This window comes from Mauremys reevesii, linkage group 4, assembly GCF_016161935.1.
Source record: "Mauremys reevesii isolate NIE-2019 linkage group 4, ASM1616193v1, whole genome shotgun sequence".
In the NCBI taxonomy this organism is placed as follows: domain Eukaryota; kingdom Metazoa; phylum Chordata; order Testudines; family Geoemydidae; genus Mauremys; species Mauremys reevesii.
In genome coordinates this window covers 52,902,487-52,925,809 of record NC_052626.1, presented here as the reverse complement: position 1 = coordinate 52,925,809, position 23,323 = coordinate 52,902,487, and the positions used below count along the sequence as shown (strand labels likewise).

Here is a 23,323-nt window from a genome sequence, read left to right as displayed (position 1 = left end):
ATTTATTTATGCTCTAACACATATACAGCATCTCAGTGCTTAAAAAAACAAAACAAAACACCCCTCAATCCTAGGAAAGCAATTATGTTGTGACATGCATATTATGTTGTCACAGTGTTGAGTTTACTCTCACAATCTGAATGAGCAAAAAGAAGGGCACTGTATAATAATTATGCTTTAACATCAGAAAATACTAATTGAATATAGCAGAAAACATCAAGGCCATGTTATCATATTACCCTTGGCCCAAACTCAAATTCGCAGCCTTTTTGCTAGGCTACTTGGTAGAATCCTAATGAGATACTGCAATGCATACTAAAAACATGCTTAAACACATCAGCAACAACTAAACCATCTTTCTCCTTTCCACATGACCCCTCAAAGAGATTTTTATGTTCTTTCTTCCCATCCTCACCCAAAATCCTTTAAAGAAATAATACTTCTGTTTTTCATCCCCTTTTTAAATTAGGTGACAGTGACATTCTTCACAGAGCTGAAAACATTCCAGTTACAGCTAAGTTGCCATGGTCCCAATGACGTAATCCTACACAGAGGGGATCTTTGAAAGGAACAGGAGAGTGTATTACTTTCAGACAATTGAAGGAAACACAGGAGAAGCAGGTAGAATATAAAGTTCATCCCTCAGAGGAATAGCTGAATCAGATTAACAAAGACCTAATATTTCCAAGTACACTGACTACAGGATAAGTTCATACTGTGCACTATGCCACCAAAGACGGTTTTAATAAGAACTGTGAAACCATCTGATAAATCAGCTGTTTCTGTCAGCTATATCATATGACATACCACATACTTCCTGCATTCAAACTTAGAAACATTAAAGATAACAGTCCTAGTTCATCCACTTGCATTATTAAAATGCAAGTCACTTCATTCCTTATAGCAACAGATGATAGCCAATCAGTTAATCAAACCTCAAAAATAAACCAAAAGGATGGTTAGCTGTCAAAATCATGCATCTTACCTGACAAGCAGATGTAGGTTAAATATTCACCCTGTCCCCCAGTTGCTAGGAAAGGGATCTTTTTCTTCGTTCTCCTTTTCACTTGGACAGCTCCCAGCATCCTTTCATCATGTGGGGCGAAAATTTCTTTGTTGATAGCAGCTTTGGTACTCATTGTAGATCAGAGATGGAAGAGGCTGCCCTCTCTAAAATAAAAGCATCAATCAAAAAATTAAAACAATGCTAAGTTACAAGAGACTATGGTTGACTTCCATGTCCATCAATTATTTTGAGCTTCAAATTAAGTCTTGAATGACTTGAAAGGCTTTACACAATAATTTCACTTCTTGTCATCTAGAGGTGGGATTTTCAAAAGCACCTAAAGGTATGTTTTCACTGCAGAGTTAACTCAAATTTACCTACGCACAAGTTACTCCTCTCAAGTTAGCCTTGCTCGAGTAAGAGCGGCCACACTGCAAAAGACTTGCAGTGTCTGTACTGGTGCTGTCAGGGCCAGCTCTAGGCACCAGCATTCCAAACATGTGCTTGGGACGGCACTTTTCAAGGGGTGGCACTCAGGTTTTGGGGGGTTTTTGGGGTTTTTTGGTTTTTTTTGCTTTGGCAGCGGCACTCCGGCTTTTTTTTCCCCCCTCTCCCTTCTTTTGCTTGGGGCAGCAAAAAACCTGTAGCTGACACTGGGTGCTGTACTCACTCATGTATAGTGTATCTCATGGAAGAGCAGTAATCCAAACTGTTCTATGAATTCTTTACCAGGGAATGGTGCGAAACCACATCTGTCCTTTCAAAGCAGAGAGAGAGAGAGAATTGTGGGAAGGCATTGAAGGACTAGCAGCACACTGACATGCACAGGCACAGGATCTACCCCTACCCGATTCCTTCCCCCCCCAAAAGTCCCCGCCTCTTCCCGCCCAGTTCTGCCCCTTCCCCCGCAGCACCGCCTGCACGCCACAGACAGTTGATCGCGGCAGGCGGGAGATGCTGGAAAGGAAGGGGAGGAGTTAATTGGCAGGGCCACCAGCATATGGGAGGCACTGGGGAGGAAGCTGGCTGCTGGTGGGCACTAAGCATCCACTATTTTTTTCTGTGGGTGCTCCAAGGATTCGGCGCCTCTGCAGATGTGTCCTCATTACAGCGTGGTCGTGTTAGTAACAGATGAATCACGTTCACCTGACTTACAGGCAGAGGACACTCAAGATATAGGTAGCTTATACTCTCTTGGGTGAGCAAGTAGAGTTAAAAGCACCTCCACAATGTAGGTAACAGTGTGTATATGCGAACAGGAATCAAGTCAGGAGCAATTCTCAAGTTGTAACTCAGCATTGAAGACAAGCTCATAATTAAAAGTATTAACTCCATTGAGTGATGCCACTAGGTCAGAGGTGGGCAAGCTATGGTCTGCAGGCCACATCCAGCACGCAGCACAATGCTCTGGGGCAGCGCAGCTGCAGAGCCAGGCCTGACCCAGTGCTCTGTGCTGTGTGGTGGCGGTGTCCGTGGCGGCGGCGTGGCCTGGCTCCAGCCAGGTGCGCAGCTGTAGCAGCCCCAGCCACCGGTGCTCCAGGCAGCGCGGTAAGGGGGCACGAAGCAGGGGGGATTGGCTAGAGGGGGTCGGGGTCCCGGGGGAGACAGTCAGGAAGGAGGGGGGGTTGGCAGCAGGAGGCAGTCACAGGCAGGGGTTCCGGGAGCGGGGGATGGATGGGGCAGGGGTCCTGGGGGAAGGGGGGCAGATAGGAGGTAGGAGTCGTGGTCCCTAACCGGCCCTCCATACAATTTCTGAAACCCAATGCAGCCCTCAGGCCAAAACGTTTGCCTGCCCCTGCACTAGGTCTTAAGAGACTATATGGCAGCTAGTTATGAGGAAGAGTGCCTCTGTCCCCACAAAGATTGGACTCTTCACCCTCCTTCTGTCACTGACCCCAGCCCTGTTTTCTCCGGAGAGTTCCAAATAAATCAGGTGACCTTCTGTTTGGCTCACTCAATTAGTTTAAACTTATTTCCCACTTGGGAGCCACTCCCTTGATACCAGTCTTTAGGGTATATCTACATTACAAAATTAAGCCACCATAGTAATTAAATTACTTTTGCATGTCCGCACTACACTCCTTGCATCAACCGTGTGCACCCTCTCCGGGAGGGCTTGAACCAATTTAACTGTTAGCATGGGGCATTACGGGAAGGCTTCCGAAAAGCAGCAACAGAAGATGCAAGCAACGCAGGGCCTACGCTGACACTGAAGCAACCTAACTACATTGACTTAAACACTACGCCTCTCACGGATGTGCAGTTATTAAGTTGGTATAGTGGGCGAGTTACATCGGTGGGAGCTACATTTTAGTGTGAACGCTTACAGAGTTAGGTTGATGTAAGCTGTCTTGTGTTGATCTAGCTCTGTAGTGTAGACCACGACCTGGTTACTTAGTACCTAGAGTGAATGAAAGGTCTTAGTCCAATTCAGTGCCACTCCTTTCCTTCAAACTTTAAACTTAATTGATTTTCAAACAGATTCTGTATCCAAGTTCATTTGTAAGCTAATGAAACGCCGCCCCTGATTCAGCCTCTCTCTCTCCTATATCTAGAGTATTTAACATAAGACTTAAAATGAAAGGGCAAGACCTCTGAATTTGCAGGAGGAATTAATGAAGGACCTCTTAGTTCCATTCAATACTATTTAAATTACTCAACCCAGCTCTTCATTCACCTAGTCACCTCAGAGACAAAGACAATGGTTAACCCTTGTTAGCCTAGTTTCAAGCTCAAAAGCAAAGCAGGTCAAAACTTAGTTGAAATAATAACTCTCCCCCTCTCCCCCCTGAACTTTTTACATAACAGTATAGGCCCTGATGTGCAAACCATTACACAGATGCTAAACTTTATGCATTTTAGTAATCCAGATGAAGTTAGTGTTATTCTCCATGTATTCAAGTCTGCAGGATCAGGCCCTTTTTCTCCCAAAAAACGTCTTGGATTTTTTTGAAAATTTTCAATTTTAAAAATTTACTCTGTTCTTCATAATGTACTACCAATTTGGATTTTTCTGGTTAGTCAAAAATGGTTTTTCCCCCCCTTCAAAATCAAATTTATTTTAATACCTATTTTAAAATTTTAAAATATTCTTTTGAAAAGGAAAAAAAATCTATAACAATACTATACAAATTTTCAGTCACACAAAGTAATCACTTTTGTAAAGGAATGCAAGGCTTTTAAGATTTACAATTTAAAAAAAAAAAATTTCCAACCAGCTCTACACAAACATTGGAATTAAATTTAAAATTAGGCCATGTCAATATGTACAGCGCTGCAGCAGCGCAGATGTACTGATAACAGTCGCACCGCTGCAGCACATAATCTATGAAGACACTCTATATGGATGGGAGAAAGCTCTCTTGTCCTCACACCCTTGAGTGACATTCATTTTACTCACACAGGCTGTAATATCAACATAGCCTTACCCTGAACTATTTGTTAGCAGTGGCAATCATGCAATTTGACAGCTTGGTTAAAATCCTGCACCTAATTTAAATCGCAGCTATAATTCAGAGGGGTGGGGTTTTTGTTTGTTTGTTTGTTTTTAATTAAGTTGGCTGCCTTTGTAGGGAAGTTTACTCAAGATAAACTAAAGGCTACTTTGAAGAAGTCTACAGTGAACCAGGAATATTTGAAGTCTTACTGGTGTCCTGTCTAGTTGCCCTCTTCCCCCCCCCCCACTGCCAGCCTGCACCCTTTTTACAGCACCTTTTTGTTTGGTACATCGTTGCATAGGGCACAACTAAACTCCCTAACTCCAGTCATAAAGGCATTCAAGCTCATAAGCCTCTTTTTATGTCTTGAACTTCCTTTGTATGCTCATATGAATCACCCTCAGGTCACTGCTAATTAGCCCAGACATGTAATTGACTGAATAAAAAGAGACAGATAATGTTTGCCATCATCTAGCTAACAAAACATATATGGGAAAGTTTCAGTCTTAGGTTTGCATTTAAAAAAACAAGCAAATCAATAAATATAGGATCCAATATTCAGCATGCACACACAGAGCAATTTCAATTTAAAACCTTTACATTTGCTGTTTGCACATAAATACCATGATAATCTCTTTATTTAACATAGTGAGACCAATGACATCAATGGAGATATTCCGGATGTATTCAGGTGTAAGAGTACAATTTTACCCAGGTAGTTTATCAATTCATTTCAGAACAGATCAGAATTGTTAGTAACAAAGAGCATACAATTATATTTTTATGCACAACTACACTGTTGGTGTTGTGCAAAAACTGCAGAAATATTTTGACAAAGTTCACATTTCAGACAACTCTAAGTAAATAACTAAGTTAACTTTCAAAAATAGACTCAAGGTATATGAATGAAACCAGAAAGAAAAGGATAAATCCTTCACTATCCAGTTACTCTTACTACAGCATTCATTAAAAAGGAAATTTCATTTGACATATCACACTTTTCTGACATACCACAGTTCATTCCTATTCTGAGGGCTTGGCTACACTTACAAATTTGCAGCGCTGCAGCAGGGTGTGAAAACACACCCTCTGCAGCGCTGCAAATTGCGGCGCTGCAAAGCGCCAGTGTAGTCAAAGCCCCAGCGCTGGGAGCCGTGCTCCCAGCGCTGTCCGTTATTCCCCACAGGGAGGTGGAGTACGGACAGCGCTGGGAGAGTTTTCTCCCAGCGCTGGCGCTTTGACTACACTTAGCGCTTCAAAGCGCTGCCGCGGCAGCGCTTTGAAATGCAAGTGTAGCCACAGCCTGAGTTTATGGAAATAGCTGCAGTATCTTTCAGAATGTGACAACTGTAGGTAAAATGCTGACTTGTTAAATGGATCACTATAAAGGATTATTGGCTTTTGTCACACACAGAGAGAGATTTAGGCCATGTCCTCACGGGAAAAGCTGCAGCAGCACAGCAGCAGCTGTGCCTCTGTAGCACTTCAGTGTAGACACTCATTACAGCAAAGGGAGGGGTTCTTCCATCTCTCCACTTAATCCACTTCCCCGAAAAGGCATCAACCTTGCACTATCTATTTGCTGGGGGTGGGGGGGGGGGGAGGTAGAGAGAAGGTCATCTTAACTATGTCCACTCAGGGGGTGTGGAATTTTCACACCTCTGAGTGATATAGCTGGGTCAACCTAACTTTTTAGTGTAGACCTGGCTAAGACTGAAAACCTTTAGAAGTTGGTCCAATAAAAGATATTAGAGACAAGAAGTAGTCAGATGGTTACCTCCTCCGCCTCATCCGGAAGAGCCCATCACAGAAAATCTAGGAGCAGCAAGAGCCAAGCCGCTGGAGTGGGGAGCTGGGCCCAGTCCTATAGGGCAGGAGCCATATTCTGCACCAGGCCAGGATAGAAACAGTGACACCCCCTCACGCACACACACCAGAAAGTGGGGCCTGACAGTTTTACTCAGCTCCACTCCACCCGAAAGAATATCTTCACCAGCTGCCTATACAATGAATGAATTATTATATATTGACCGGTTTCAGAGGGGTAGCCATATTAGTCTGTATCAGCAAAAACAACGGGGAGTCCTTGTGGCACCTTAGAGACTAAAATTTATTTGGGCAACAGCCCATTAAAGCTGTCAGGGTTCCCTCCCCACACTGAACTCTGGGGTATAGATGTGGGGACCTGCATGAAAGACCCCCTAAGTTTATATTCCACCAGCTTAGGTTAAAAACTTCCCCAAGGTACAAATTCCTTGCCCTGGGATGGTATCGCTGCCACCACCAAGTGAGTTACCGTATTTTCCGGCGTATAAGGCGACTGGGCGTATAAGACGACCCCCTAATTTTACAGTTAAAACATAGGTTTTGGCCTATACTCGCCGTATAAGACGACCCCCGCCTTCCGAAGGGGGGAGCCCAGAGCCTTTTAAATCCCAGCCGCGGCCGGGAATCAGAGGGCTCTGGGCTGCCCGCTGCGGCGGGGAGCCCAGAGCCTTTTAAATCCCAGCCACGGCCGGGAGTCAGAGGGCTCTGGGCTGCCCGCTGCGGCGGGGAGCCCAGAGCCTTTTAAATCCCAGCCACGGCCGGAAATCAGAGGGCTCTGGGCTGCCCGCTGCGGCGGGGAGCCCAGAGCCTTTTAAATCCCAGCCGCGGCCGGCAGCCCAGAGGGCTCTGGGCTGCCCGCTGTTTATACCCGATTTTTGGGGGTTGTTTTTTAGTATAGAAAGTCGTCTTATACGCCGGAAAATACGGTAGACAAAGATTCAGGAAAAGGACCACTTGGAGTTCCTGTTTCCCCAAAATATCCCCCCACGCCCCTTCACCCCCTTTCCTAGGGAGGCTTGAGAATAATATACCAACCAAATAGGTAACCAAGGTGAGCACAGACCAGACCTTTGGGTTTTTAGGATACTAAAAACCGAATCAGATTTTTAAAAACAGAACTTTATAATAAAGTAAAAAGTAAAAGAAGCACCTCTGTAAAATCAGGATGGAAGGTAATTTTACACGGTAATAAGATTTAAAACAGAGGATTCCCCTCTAGGCAAAACTTTAAAGTTGAAAAAAAACAGGATTAAACCTCCCTCTTAGCACAGGGAAAATTCACAAGCTAAAATTCTTTGCTATTACTTACTATTTCTGTCATATTAGATGTATCATTTCAGTAGGAGCTGGATTACTTGGTTGGTCTCTCCCTTTGTCTCAGAGAGAACAACACAGAGCACAAAGCAAAAACCTCCCCCCACAGATTTGAAAGTATCTTCTCCCTTACTGGGCCTTTTGGTCAGGTGCCAACTGGTTATTTGAGCTTCTTAACCTTTTGCAGGTAAAGGAGGGATTTTATGCTACCCATAGCTGTATGTTCATGACAAAAGCTTATGCCCAAATAAATCTGTTAGTCTCTAAGGTGCCACAAGGACTCCTCGTTGTTTTTGTATATTGACCTTGGCTTTATTTCATGGATGTCTGAAGCAGAGGGATGCAGACAGGCAGTATTATCTGAAATGCATTGAAATGGGGGTCAGGAAAGAAGGATAATTAAACACAAAGGGAGCCTGGGATTGAGTTTCAGTTTCTGACTACCAACTCACTCCCAAGTGCCACAAGCAATCAGACTGTTAAGGTTGAAATTATATTTCTCTGGCTAAAACTAAGCAATTTGCTGTTATCTTTTCATCTCTCTCCTTTCTGATTTGCGTGTTGGTTTCCATCTCCTTTTCCTCTTGGATCCCTATTTGCTTCTGCTGGCCAAGCCTCAACCACATGAAACTAAGTTTCAGCTACCAACATATGATACGCTACAGAAGGAGGAAGAGAAAGTACACTGTGATCTTCTGTCATGACTCCCCTGCTCCTGTTAGGGAATTATCCTTTACAGGAGCAACGGACACAGGTGAATGGAAGCAATTCTCCACTGAAGTTGGAAGGGAGAGAATCTCTCATCTAAGTGTTTCAAGGTGGGCAGAGGCATTGGTAGAGGGGGAAAATGCAGGATCCTCTTGGGAAAAAATAGCTCCCTGTTCACATAACTACTGAAAGCACCTCCACATTGACAACTCATGATTTTACTGTCTCATCATATCTGGCTTTTATTTAAAAGCCCCACCTCTTGAATTTATATGATTGTGACAATTAGTTTTCACTTAAAAAAAAGTTATTAGCCCTCATGGTTGCAGAAAGGTTGAAAATATGGACTATAAATGCCCAAGAACCAGAGCCACCAAAAATAATAATAATCTTGCAGCCTACTCAATTTTTTAATATGTGGGTTAGGCAATACTGCTAGTAAGATAGAATTCTAAAAGAAAAAATAAAACCTCACTGTTTTAGCTCCTATCGCCCCCAAACTTACTAATGTTTTTTTCTCAAATTGTCTTTAAAAAAAATCTGCTTCTTCTCACTATTACAACATATTAAAATGCTATGGTTCCAATTTCATGCTGTTGAAAACAGAAACTGAAAATAGTTGGGTGCCATGGCTAGTTATTGTCTTTGGAACTGCTCTCTCCAGCCACAGTACAAAATACCACCAGGTGCCAGAAATCTGAGTAATCAGAGCCCAATTAAAATGTACTCAGCTGCCTGATTTTTACCCACAGCTGAGAAGCATCTCATTTTGTAAATGAAATAGCTATAGGTTCATTAGAGGCTTGTTCCTAGGTGCTTAACTCTTATCACATGCAGAAATGTGTTCTACCCTGAAAACCAGATTAGGCTTGGTGGAAACAGCATTTCACATCATGCAATATGCATGGATTCAGATACCAATCCATAAAGTGTTTACAAAGCTCTCGTATTTCATAGTTTTGTACCGCCACCCATCACCATGTATGAGCCTCTTCCATGTAAAAATTCAGATTTCCAATCTATGTCCCTAATGAATTTCACACAGATGCTAGTTCTTCAGGAGTTATGGAAGCTCTGCTTGGGGCATATTTTTAATTTTTTTTATAGTCTAGACATAACTTTTCAAAAGTGATCAGTAATTTTGGTGGCCTAAATGTTTGGGTGACAAACATGATACCTTAAAAGGGGCCTGCAGTTTTCAGATAGTGCTGAGCACCTTCCTGCTGATGTCTCAAGATAGGCAGCCCAAAAAATCACTGGACACTTTTGAAAATGTAAGCCCTGGGTTTTATCATCAGTCACAGGTAGTCTCCAAAGGTAGTCTTGGTGCCAGCCAAGAACTGAAGGGTATAAAAGACCTGCTCCCCTCCTGATCAGGCTTGAGGCACATACATGAGCCATATGGGGTCAGGTCATTGGTCTTTCACATTTGAGCATCCTGCCTCCAGTAGCAGCAGCCAAGCTAGACAGCTCAGAGAAAGATGAGCCATCCTCCTCTCCCCCTCAATGAATGCACTCGTGGAGAAGTGGAAGAGTCCTTCCTGCTAGCCAAGAAATTAAATGTTTTGCTCAAGGTCACACAAAATTGTGACAGAGCTGGGAGAAGAACCCAGATGTCTTGACTGGCTTTTTGCTTTAAGCAATTCATCTCATTCATATTACTGTAATGATAATCTTGGAGGTATTAAGAAATTGCTTTCCCCCTCCTCCCTTCCCCCTGCAGATTTTCACTCTAACCATATTACAGTTTTATGGATATGATTACAGAATTTACACTCCAGAATATAGACCTAACTGAAACACATGAGAAAAACTTCTGCCTATTCAAGCAAATATGAATCTGAAAGATACAATTCATGTGCAGCATCACACAAATCTTTCCATGCTAAAATCTTTCTAAATGAAATCTATGCCAAGTAGCAGCTTGCAGTTGGACAGCTCACCTATTATTCAGTGATACAAGAAAAAAATTAGTTTTAAACAAATTTACAGTAGTTCCAAGACTACATTAAAATTAATAAACTACTTATGATCAAGCAGATCTGTCTGAGTGAAGCCCAAAAGAAGTCAAACAGTGAGCCACTCAGGAAGTTTACTAGCAGTCTCAGAAGAGCTGACATATCACATGGAGTTTCCTTGTCCTTCCTTGCAGTTGCTTTTACTGGATTGTGGAAGCAAGAGGATCCAGCCAATGTTTTCATTAGGGCTCTTGCTACATAGGAGGGGTTGAGGAAATCTGACCTACAGGGAGCAGAATTCAATAGCAGAACTGGGGCTGCCAGTTGGAAAGGAATGCCCAGTGGAATCAAAGCAACTCAAAATGCTGTTCAAGACGAAGAGAAGGACCAGATGCTCAGGAGAGCAGCAGAAAAGGAGGCAAGAAGCATACTCAGAGGAGCAAAAGGACAAAAACATTGGGAGGGGAAAATGAAACAGCAAAAGAAGCAAGTGTAATTCATCTATTTGCCAGCAAGGGGAAAACACTCCTATTAAACACGGTTACAAATTAATGTATGCAGTTTTCACTATTACTTTTCAACGTATGAGACTGCTGTATTCACCAAGATAGTACTTAGGCGTAAACAGGATTGTGTCCAGAAGACAGCCTCTCTATTAAGTTACAGTGCATGCTATGAAAGTGTTGAGTAACTAACTGTTGCTGAAACCACCAAGAGCTATGAGACAGTGCTTAAATCAACTTCAGTCAATGGTAGTGTCATTATAAAACACAACTATTCGTAAGAATAGCTTCTGCTGCTTTATGGATCTTGATTTTCCCCTGGATATTTGCTTGCTATAAATGCTAAGGCAACGCATTTGACCATTACCTTTCATCCATATTTTATATCCATTGCTGTCACAAGCAAAAACAGTTAACACAAAGTGTTTTGAGTAGTATGCTGCCATTCTGAACACAGAAAGGTAATCTGTAACTTTTCAAAACGCAACGTTTAAGACACCCAATTTCTAGACTTGATCCCAGAAGAGGTGTTGAACTTAAGTTTATCCTTAAAATGTAATTAAAGAATTTAATTAGCTCTGCATACAAGGATTAAACTAAATAGGTCAACTTCACTTACAGAGCCAAGGTGAAATCCTGACAAGGCTGTTAGTTTAGTAGAATAGCATGATCAGAATACCTACTTGTTCCATTCTTTCAGTCTAGCTGTCATTCTCCAAAATAAATAAATAAATAAATAAAATTAAAGTAAGAAACTGTCTTTGCTTGAAAGATAGAAGCTATTGCCCATACTGCAAAGTATCTATTACAAACCTATTTACATACACACACAACTTTCCAAAATTATCAATAAACTATTGAAGGAAATATTCAGCTCCAATGGAGGAGTTGTCTTAAACAGCTGAATTTTCAAATGGACTTTCCCACCCCTCCTCACAAGCACATGGTCAGTGATGAGTGGTTTACAAAAAATGTTTTTAAAATATGAAAGTTATGAATTTGTGAAAGCACAGCATAGTGTGTGTGAATTTTAATTTTAAATGGTGATCTTAAACATACATGTGGTATGTTTTTTTGCACATTTACTTAGTTGCACACCAAAATGTTGAGTTGAACCTGCTGGGACTTCTAAAAGTGGTATGAGAAGGTGATGGTATAAGTCTATACAGCCAAGAGCAAGCACGACAGGGCTGGAAAGATTCCTAAATTTCTTCCTACATCTGCCACTCAGTGGCAATACACATTTTGCATTTTGTCCAGCACTGTTTGCTTGTCTCCAGCTTATCAAGTGATCTAGATAGCTCTCTGCCAGACCTAGTCTCTTCATTATTTACCACTCTCAGAATGTTTGTGTCATCTGAAAATTTTAATCGGTGAAGGTTATGTTTTCTTCCAGGTCACTGATAAAAACGTTGAACAGCGTAGGATCAAGATAAGAACGAATCCCTACAGAGTCACACTAGAAACACACCTGTTTGATGGTGATTCCCTGTTTACAATTACATTTTGAGATCTATCCGTTAACCAGCTTTTAGTCCACTCCATGTTTTATATCGCTCTAGTTTTTTTAATCAAAATGTCAGGCAGTACCAAGTCAAACACCTTACAGAAGTCTTAGGCCTAAAGGGGAAAGGGGGGGGGGGAAATGTTTCCATCTAGTTTACACAACTTCAGCTACGTGAATAACGTAGCTGAAGTTGACGTACTTAGACCTACTCACCGTGTTTTCATTGTGGTGAATCAACTGCAGCTGCTCCCTCGTTGACTCTGCCTGCGCCTCTCGTGGTGGAGTAGTACAGGAGTCAATGGGAGAGTGCTTTTGGGGGGGGGGGTCACTTTATCACATCTAGACTAGACACAATAGACAGACTCCTGCTAGATCGATTGCTGCCCGCCGATCTGGCGGGTAGTGTAGACATACTCATAGTATAATGAATCAACACTATTATCTTTATCAACCAAACTTGCAATCTCAAAAAAACCTGATATCAAGTTTGACAGGACCTATTTTCCATAAACCCATGTTGACTGGCATTAATTACATTACCCTCCTTTAATTCTTTATTGAGTTTCATATCAGTCACTCCATTATCTTTCCCAGAACTGAAGTCAGGCCGTTCCTATAGATTTTTTTCCAGACAAGACCTTAAATGCCATTACGTGTATAGGAAACTAAAGAGCCTGTGACTTTTTTAAAGCAATAAAAAAAAGGACAGAGGTTTGCCACAGCATCCAACAAATTCTCCTCCCTCTGTTGTTGTGCAGTGAATTACTTTAGCCAAGGCACTACGCATTAGAAGCAACTTACAAATTGTTATGAACTAATGTGTTCACAGTATTTTCTGCTTAAGTGGGATGCAGTAAGTCAGGGTTGCTACTTTAGTGAGGTGTCTCACAGTAAAATGATTTTGCCTAATGACCACGAATGGTAATCACTGCTGCTCAATAGGGACTAACTCAGCTAGTGCTAAGTAACAACACAACGAACAACAAGCTGTTAAACAGGGATGGCCTGGTAGTCTTGCAGTACACAGGTGTCCAAAGCATCATGACCCATGGGTTGACAGGGATACTGAGGGGTCATCACATTCCAATCCTCCACCCAGCAACCTGCTAGCATCAGCTTGAACTGGGACTCCTTGAAGTCCAGCTCAGACAGAAGGCTCCAGCCTGAGGCCCCAATTGGTGGAACACTAGAGTTCCTGATAAGTAGTGGGAGTGGGACCTAAGCCAGAAGAAGGAACAGCAAGTCACCACACAACTGGGTTCCCCCCCTTCTTTGGACTGTTTAGCCAGTTCTAGCTGGTCCGGTCTCTTGATCCTGACCTCCTGATTCGACCTGATTCCTTGTACCTGATTCTTGGTTCCTGACCTCAGCTCCTGGTTCAAAGCCCCAGCTGATGTGGGGACCCAGCCCTCCACTCTACACTAACCACTAGGCATAGCCACCTCATTCCAGCCCTAACACAAAGAAAACAGCATGGAAGTTGAACAAGTCAAGAAATAACTGAGTTAGGATTAACAGTTTGATTACAATATTGCTCTCTTGGTCTTATTTCATAAAATGGGTTTCCAGCCAATAGATTATACACTGTTCGATCAGGAGGCCTTGTAAAGTATATCCCCAGGTCAACTCTCCCCAAGCCAATGGTGCTAGCAGCAATACATCTCCTGCGGTGTCTGTGCCAACAAACAATATCTATGGGCACTGAATGTACTGAGGAGAAGCAGGGAGCAGAATGCAGGTTTCTGATGTTGAAGAGGAGGGCCAAGAACCCAACAGCAGCCCCCAGCACCCGGGTCTGGGGAGGGAGCGAAGCAGGCTCTGCCACTACATTCACCACTCTTCACCACTCAATTTCTGAGGGTAAGAGGGGACAGAGACTCAATGCATAGAATGTGACAATTCCTTCAGCCATTCTGAACACTCCACGTGCGTCAGATTTTCTTTTTCTGACTATTTCATGTTTTTCTAATAAATGACATCAGCTCCCATTTCTTGGTGTCCATTGGAAGTTTAATCAGTTCTGCCATACAGATTTTGAGAGAGATGGAGATATCTTTGCATCTACGGAAAGATCTTGGGATAGATTACTCCAATATTTTTGTACTTGGGGACAAGCAAGAATTATGTGGAACAGAAATTGTCAGCAGTATCTTGAGTATTTGCTATAGGTATCTATGCTATGTTTTTTGTAGCCACTTCTCTATCTAGAAAAGAAATCTATTTAGGATTTTATTTCTAGTAAGTGATAGATAAACTGGAAGTATTGCTGACAGACTGCCTACTTCCAAGTCATCTTCTGACAATAAGTGTCACCCATTTCAATGTCCTCTTGATGAATTTTATGCAGCCTATGCAGATCCAATTCTGCACAGTGAAATGGTTCAGAAAGCAGTTTTGCAGACATTTCTTTTCCAATCTTCCCTGAGATATTTTAAATAAAGTGAGAAATAGAACAAGTTCTGCTTGACTTTGCATTCCTGGCCAACCTTAATAAAACAGTGAAAAAATTCAGTTCAGAGCATAAACATGATGTTGCACATGGTAGAGACAGTGATTTTATCTTCAAAGACATTTGTAGATAATCAGTCACAATCTTGGAAAAGTTTGAATTTGAAAGTTGAGGAACTGGTGCCACTCTCATTTTCCCCAATTTTTTTCCCCATAAGAGTTGACAGTCAGCTGGCTGCTAAAGTGACTGAACTGTTACATTTTGACACATGTGCATCAGAAATAGAAACTGTTACCATGCAAACCAAAATCCAGCTGAAAGTCAAGATGCCAGTGTACTGATTTTTAAGAACAAGTAATAAACAATGTTGCTGGCATTATCTATGAACATTAAATTTTTCTTTGGGTTTCTGCATCTACATAAGCCTCCACTCTCTAAAATGAAAACCAACCAGATCTTAGTTCTCACAGTCATAGAGCTACAGAGTTTAATGCCAGAAAGGACCATCAGATCATCTAGTCTGACCTCCTGTATATCAGAGGCCACCAGAACCACTCAGCACATGCACGCTAAGCTCAACAACCGAAATTAGACCAAGTATTACAGCTGACAGGAGAGTACGCTATTATGCACCACAAGCAGAGAACAGGAGGGACTGAGATGCACCTGCACAGGCAGGGAAAGGATTCAGTGAGATATAACCAATCATGAAAAAGTGACCTACATCCATATGCTGCAGAGGAAGGCTATATTAGACAGACAGACAGACCCCTCTACCCCAATATAACGCGGTAAAGCAGCGGGGAGCCCCAGCCCTTTAAAGCGCCGCCCAAGCCCCACTGCCAGAGCTCCAGTGGTGATTTAAAGGGCCCAGGGCTCCCCACAGTAGCTGGAGTACCAGGCCCTTTAAATCACTGCCCGAGCCAGGCTGCTGGGGCTCTGGAAGCCGGGCTTGGGTGGGGATTTAAAGGGCCAAAGGCTCCGGCCACTGCGGGGAGCCCCATGCCCTTTAAAGCGCCGCCGGAGCCCTGTTGCCGGGGGTTCGGAGGTGATTTAAAGGGCCCGGGGCTCCCCACAGCAGCTGGAGCACCGGGCCCTTTAAATCACCACCGGGGAAGCCGGTCCAGTCCGGCAGGGAGTACCAGCTCTTGCCAGTACGCCATACCGGATCGGACCCAATATAAACGTGGTCTCACCTATAAGGCGGTGAGATTTTTTTGGCTCCTGAGGACCACATTATATCGGGGTAGAGGTGTGTGTGTGTATTATATCTATCTATATCCAATCTAACCTGGGGGGGAATTCCTTCCCGACCCCATATATGGCAGTTAGACCTGAGCATGTGAACAAGAACCAGTCAGTCAGCACCAGTGTTCTCTATTTTTTTACATCCATGTGCATAATGGATTTGGTTATGTGCAGCAATATGGTGCACATAAAATTCATGTGGTGGGGTGGGGCCGAGGGGTTCAGAGTGTGTGTGGGGGGGCCCTCAGGGCTGGGGTGGGGCGGTGAGAGCTCTGGCTGGGGGTGCAGACTCAGATTGGGCCAGGAATGAGGGGTTCAGGGTGCCAGAAGGGCTCAGGGCTGAGGGCAGAGGGTTGGGGTGCAGGCTCTGAGGTGGGGCCGAGGATGAAGGGGTTGGGGCTGCAGCCTGCCACGGGGCTGCAGTGGGGCTCTGTGCTGGTGCCGGCATGGAGGGGTGCCTCTCCTCGCCATGGCTCTGAGTCTCTACACCAGTTTTAATAGGCAGCTGTGCAGCTTGGAGGGAACTTAGATCAGTACCTGAGAGACCAAACACTTGGTGCTACCTCAGAGCCCTGGGCCCTAATGTCCCATCTCTAGCCATGGCCATCCCTGACGCTTCAGAGAAAGGAGATTTTTTTAAAAACTGAATACACTTTTTTTTTTTTGGAGGAGGAGGAGGAGGAGGGGGGAGAAGAGAGGTGAGGAAATCCCTTTGACGCCTGCAGGTGGCCGCCTGAAAACATTCTTTGCATATCTGAATGACAGACCACTGGACAACTCCATCAGTGTGGCTGTTTCCAAACTCCACACTGAATTTTGAGAAACTCAGACCATCATGAAGTGTCAAGGTACAGTGATGAGTAGATTTATATTGGTCCAAGATAGACAGATAAGGTGAAAGAGTTGGAGAGCCATGCCTTAAAATACCATCTCTTTATATAAGAAATCATCACTAATCCTTACATTTTATACACACAAACTATACAAACTGGAAACTTATATAATAGTAAATGATATACAATTTTTGACATAGCTGGATTTTTAAGTCTAAATGAGATTTAAAAGAAAATTAGTTTGATAGTTTAATATTATGAATGATCCACATCTGCAAGTTGATACTTTTCCAGATTTTAAAGGTATAATTCCAAGGAAACAAAGTTAAGATTTTCCATCTCAACTCTAGATTTGAATGTTTGACTCTTCAGCCCTACTACACCTCTATCCCGATATAACGCTGTCCTCAGAGCCAAAAAAATCTTACCTAGTTTTAGGCAAAACCACGTTATATTGAACCTGATTTGATCTGCCGGCGCACGCAATTCCCCCCCCCCCCCCCCGAGGGCTGCTTTACCGCATTATATCCAAATTCGTGTTATATCGGGGTACAGGTGTACTGTTAGAATGGTGAGTTCTGGCCTATAATACAGAAAAGAAAAAAAAATCGTTCCTCTTCTCCCTCACACAGACTTGTAATCCAGATAGTAATGGGAAGTGAACCACTACATAGATATATAAACAGATATAGAAAAGATTTAAAAATAACCCGATTTCCATCATGGCTGGGGGCACATGAAACATCTAACAGACCACTTCTGTGAAACTGAAGATTTTTTTAAACAGAGTATGAGACTCTCATGTATGGGACAGAGCTATGTCAGCAACTCGCCTGCAGTTATGCAATACCCTTGCTGCAAGAGATTAGAAGGAAAATTAATCTTAACAACTTCAGGACAAAAAGGGAAAGCTAATCTATTCTACACAGTCATGATCACCAATATCTCCTGGGAGGAAAGGGAAAAAAAGAAAATAGAGGGGGGGAAAAATCCAACCTACTAGGGCCAATAAATGATGCTGGAGGAAGAGACAACACTGATGCTCTGACTATACACTGAGAAAGGTGAGAGAGAACAAGAGAATTCGTATTTAGATCTTGATGGGTTTACTACAGTTCTGTAACATAATAAAAATACTATATAGGGAATAAGGGATGAGTGAGACAACTCAGTTCAACTCCTAATTGTTGTTCCAAAGAGGCAAGGTAAAATTAGTATAAATTACATACAGTAAACAACATATTAAACAGAAGTTAATTGATCTCAATCATTACAGTGATAAGCCAACATGCCATACGCTTCAGAGTTTTCTGTATCTAATTGTTTACCAGCTTAAAATCACAGACCAGCTTGTCCCTATGGCTGCTGAAAAGGTAGGTTTCTAGACATAATACAGTAATTTCTTTGTCTATTCAGTGTTCTCACAGGCTCCAGTAGTTTTTCACCACGTTACAGTGCATTATCTTATGATGCAGGCTGTCTCAAGCACATGTTAACTCAAGTAGTTTGCAGTAGATAAGCAGTCCATTCCAAAGGCTATCCTCTGTATTTGTGTGCCTTATTTGTGACTGGTACAAGTCTGTGTTCAGTACTGGTGCTTAAATAATATGCTTCAGCCATTTATACAGATTGACCAACAAATCTTTCCTCCTGTGAAGGTAATTGAATCTGGATTCTGGTGTAATGACCATGTTTTTTGCTTAATCGGCAATGTACCGTTTTGGGTGGATTCATTTCCAAAGTCACATGGGGCAAGGGAATCTAATTATGTACAAAGTGGAATGTAATAAACTTTTTTATTATTATTAAAGAAACATCTTAAAGTGCTCAAGAACTTACTTCAGAGTGCTAGAAATGTTCTGCAATTTTGCTGAAAACCAAAGTCACAACACATACAAGACAGACAACAAGCTATTTAAATGCATCAGAAAGAATCTCTTCACTTTCCATACATTTCAAAGAAACAAGAAAAGCTAAAGAGGTACATTAAAACGGGGGCAAGGAGGAATGTGATGCTGTCTATAAGAAAGTTGATCATTTGTATGATTAGCTAGATTATCCTGTTTATATGCATGCATCATCTTTGTATCTGAAGTTATGAATATGGGCTATGCATAGGTGCCAACTCCGTGGGTGCTGCGGGGCTGCAGGAAAAAATAGTGGGTGTTGTGCACCCACCAGCAGCCAAGCTCCCCCCAACCCCACCACTCCTCCTTCCTCGAGCGCGCCACGTCCCCACTACTACCCCTCCCTCCCAGCACTTCCCACCTGCCTAGCTGTTTGGTGGTGCTTAGGACTTTCCGGGAGGGAGGGAGGAAGGGAGGAGTGGGGAAGTGGCGCGCTCAGGGGAGGAGGCGGTAAAGAGGCGGAGCGGGGACTTGGAGGAAGGAGGTGGAATTGGGGCAGGGCCAATGGTGGTGCAGGGGCAGGGTCAATGGCGGGGGAGGGGGGGGGTCGAGCACCCACAAGGCAGAGGGGAAGTCATCACCTATGGGGCTATGTACTTGTACCTTATACCTGTTATATTCCTCCATGATGCTTTCCAGACAGAATTTACATTAGGGATAGACAGCTATGCATTGATGTCCAGAGAGAAACTGCTGAGCTCCAATTCATTTGCAAATTTAACACCATCAGTTTAGGACTAAACAAAGACTGTGAATGGCTTGCCAATTACAGAACCAGTTTCTCCTCCCTTGGTTTTCACACCTCAGCTGCTGGAACAGGGCCCCATCCTCCCTGATTGATCTAACCTCGTTATCTCTAGCCTGCTTCTTGCTTGCTTATATATACACACCTGCCCCTGGAAATTTCCACTGCTTGCATCCGAAGAAGTGGGTATTCACGCTCATGCTGCAAAACATCTGTTAGTCTATAAGGTGCCACAGGATTCTTTGCTGCTTCTACAGAACCAGACTAACACGGCTACCCCTCTGATACTTGACACCATGCAAGGCACTGCATTTAGCCGTATGGAGTGGAAATCCATCAACCTCATGAAGAAACTTGCACAAATACAGACGGATATCATCTTCCTTTCCAAATGTAAACGGATGGACATCATACCTAATGGACTAAAGGTAAAAAATCCACTGCTATCTACATACTACACAGACCACAGTGAGAGATTATGCCATACTCTATCTAAGAAACTGAGGAACCACCTGATCAGCATACTATACAGCAAACAGGAAAACATCAAAAAAGAGCTCTCCAACCTAGAGACTCTCATCAATAACCAAACTTCCATACAAACGGACTTCACTAAAATAAGACAGGAGATCTACATTACCCACTTCACCTCTCTAAAAAGGAAAAGGACTGTAAGCTGTCTAAACTCCTACCTGCCACATGGGGCCTAACCCACCCAGCAATATCGTCAATCTATCCAGCCACACACTCAGCCCAGAAGAACAGTCTGTCCTATCTCGGGACTCTCTTTCTGCCCTGCCACCCCCACCAACATGATACAGTTCTGGACTCAAAGAATACTTCCAGGACAACACTGAACAGCGCACTGATACACAGTTACCCTCCCACCAACAGCACAAGAAGAAGAACTCCACATGGACTCCTCAAATGACAGTTTGGACCTATACATTGAATGCTTACAGGCAGAAATTGTGGAAAAACAACATTGCTTGCCTCACAACCTTGCCATCCACAGCCTCAGAAACCATCCTGACATTATAATCAAAGAGGCTGATAAAGGAGGTGCTGTTGTCATCATGAACAGATCTGACTACCAAAAGGAGGCCATCAAACAACTCTCCTACAAATTTTACAAGCTACTTCCTCAGATCCCAGCACTGAGGAATACACTAGAAACTGCACCATCTACTCAGGACACTCAACAAATCAACATACCTTAGAACCTCGACCAGGGTTATTCTATCTACTACCTAAGATCCACAAACCTGGTAATCCATCATCTCTGGCATTGGAACTCTCACTGAAGGACTGTCTGGATATGTGGACTCCTACTCAGACCCTATGTTACCAGCACTCCCAGCTATCAGAGAACACCATCCTAGCCACCATGGATGTAGAGGCTCTCTACACAAACATCCCACACACTGATGGAATACAAGCTGTCAGGAACAGTATCCTGATGATGCCACAGCACAACTGGTTGCTGAGCTCTGTGCCTTTATCCTCACACACAACTATTTCAAATTTAATGACAATATATATCTCCAGATCAGTGGCAAATATGCCAATATTTTTATGGCTGACCTGGAACAACGCTTCCTCAGCTCCTGTCCATTGATGACATCTTCATCATCTGGACCCATGGGAAGGAGACTCTAGAAAAATTCCACCATGATTTCAACAGCTTCCACCCTCCATCAACCTCAGCCTGGACCTATCTACACGGGAGGTACACTTCCTAGACACCACGGTGCAAATAAGTGGTGGTCACATTAACACCACCGCCTACCTTCATGCCTCCAGCTTCCATCCCGGCACACCACAAGATCCATTGTCTACAGCCAAGCACTGAGGACAACCCGATCTGCTCTAACCCCGCAGACAGAGACCAACACTTAGAAAATCTCCACCAAGCATTCTCAAGACTACAGTACCATGAGGAAATAAGGAAACAGATCAACAGAGCCAGATGTGTACCCAGAAGCCTCCTACTGCAAGACAAGCCCAAGAAAGAAACCAACAGGACTCCACTGGCCATCACTACAGTCCCCAGCTCAAACCCCTCCACCGCATCATCAGGGATCTACAACCCATCCTGGACAATGATCCCACACTTTCACAGGCCTTGGGTGGCAGGCCAGTCCTCGCCCACAGACAACCTGCCAACCTGAAGCATATTCTCACCAGCAACTGCAAGTTCAGGAACCAATCCATGCAACAAACCTTGATGCCAACTCTGCTCACATATCTACACCAGCAACACCATCACAGGACCTAACCAGATCAGCCACACCATCACTGGTTCATTCACCTGCACGTCCATCAATGTAATATATGCCATCATATGCCAGCAATGCCCCTCTGCTATGTACATCGGCCAAACTGGACAGTCTCTAAGGAAAAGGATAAATGGACACAAATCAGACATTAGGAATGGCAATATACAAAAACCTGTAGGAGAACACTTCAACCTCCTGCACACAATAGCAGATTTTAAGGTGGCCATCCTCCAACAAAAAACTTTAGGACCAGACTCCAGAGAGAAACTGCTGATCTCCAATTCATTTGCAAATTTAACACCATCAGTTTAGGACTAAACAAAGACTGTGAACAGAACCAGTTTCTCCTCCCTTGGTTTTCACACCTCAGCTGCTGGAACAGGGCCCCATCCTCCCTGATTGATCTAACCTCGTTATCTCTAGCCTGCTTCTTGCTTGCTTATATATACACACCTGCCCCTGGAAATTTCCACTGCTTGCGAAGAAAGAAAGTGTATTCACACGAAAGCTCATGCTGCAAAACATCTGTTAGTCTATAAGGTGCCACAGGATTCTTTGCTGCTTCAGCTCTCACAATGGGCCATAGGAGAGAAAAAAAAACCCCACCTCATCCCACCCAGATAGCTCTTCCTAAGGATGCCTCAGACAGCAAGGGGTCAATGGTCATCCTCTGTGATTCAGCAAACCATGTAGAGACATGAGATATGCTCATGTGACTCTGGGCTCCATCTTGGGCCAGTAAGATTCCATATACAGGGGCTGTGGGCTTTGTTTGGGACAATAAAATTCCAGTCACATGGCAGAGGATATAAAGAGACATCTGAGATATCTCCATTTTGTCTTCATTTCTCTGGACTGGATTTCTAACAAGCAAGTTTTGAACAAGCCCCAGTCCATTCGGGTGATTCCAGAGAGAATTTTGCAAACTAGCAGTTTATTCCATCCCTGCTACAAATCTGATATAAAGACTTTGCAATCAATCACTTATAATGTACATGATTCCTTAACTAATGAGAACTCTCATTTTCTTTTATTATTAAATCTTTAGTTAGTTTACTAAGGATTGTCTGACAGCATGATATTTGGGTAAAATCTAAAATTTATATTGGCCTGAGGGTGTCTCTCTCATTCCTCTGGGATTAGTAAAAATTTCATATATGGTGAACTAGGTTTTCAACAACCCTCACCCACATTAGACCTGTTTGCCAAGGGCTAGAATGCCTAAGAAGGGGGGTGGGGGGAAAGACTGTTTGGCTTCTGGTTAACCAGTGTCCTAATGCAGAAGCTCTTTTGTTACTGATTTGGTGAATCTAATTGTAGGATAAACCACCAATTTTGGGGGATCGTCTGCCCTGTTTCTTTTAATCTGCCCTGAGTGTAGCATTCTCGGTGTGGCCCATTCCAGGTACCTGGCCAGAAGGACAGAAAAGGAAGAAGCATAAAAGAGTGGACTAAGCAGGACTAGAAAGGAGATGAGGATGAGAAAATTAAAAAAAAAAAAAGGAAAATTCATAGAAAGAGGAAATGAAAAGACAGACAAGGTCAGCTCCCAGACAGCTGCACTCTGCAGCACCGTATGGGGAAGAGGTGACCAGCTCTCTG

General features: G+C 43.3%; 1 protein-coding gene across 4 annotated transcripts in view; it reads right to left on the bottom strand.

The window, feature by feature from the left end:
• Window positions 1-23,323, bottom strand: part of STXBP6 (syntaxin binding protein 6) — a 234,877-nt gene that overhangs the window by 170,612 nt on the left and 40,942 nt on the right. For 2 of the 4 annotated variants that reach the window (XR_005598356.1, XM_039538345.1), the window contains 2 exons: window positions 1,677-1,763; window positions 986-1,170 (listed from right to left, as the gene is read on the bottom strand). Coding sequence is in view for 3 of the 4 variants with exons in the window: in XM_039538345.1 (XP_039394279.1) it covers window positions 986-1,139 (154 nt within the window). In the remaining variant the exon portion in view is untranslated. Of the gene's footprint in view, window positions 1-985; window positions 1,171-1,676; window positions 1,764-23,323 lie in introns of those variants that run through there. The other 2 variants (XM_039538347.1, XM_039538346.1) reach the window with 2 other exon arrangements.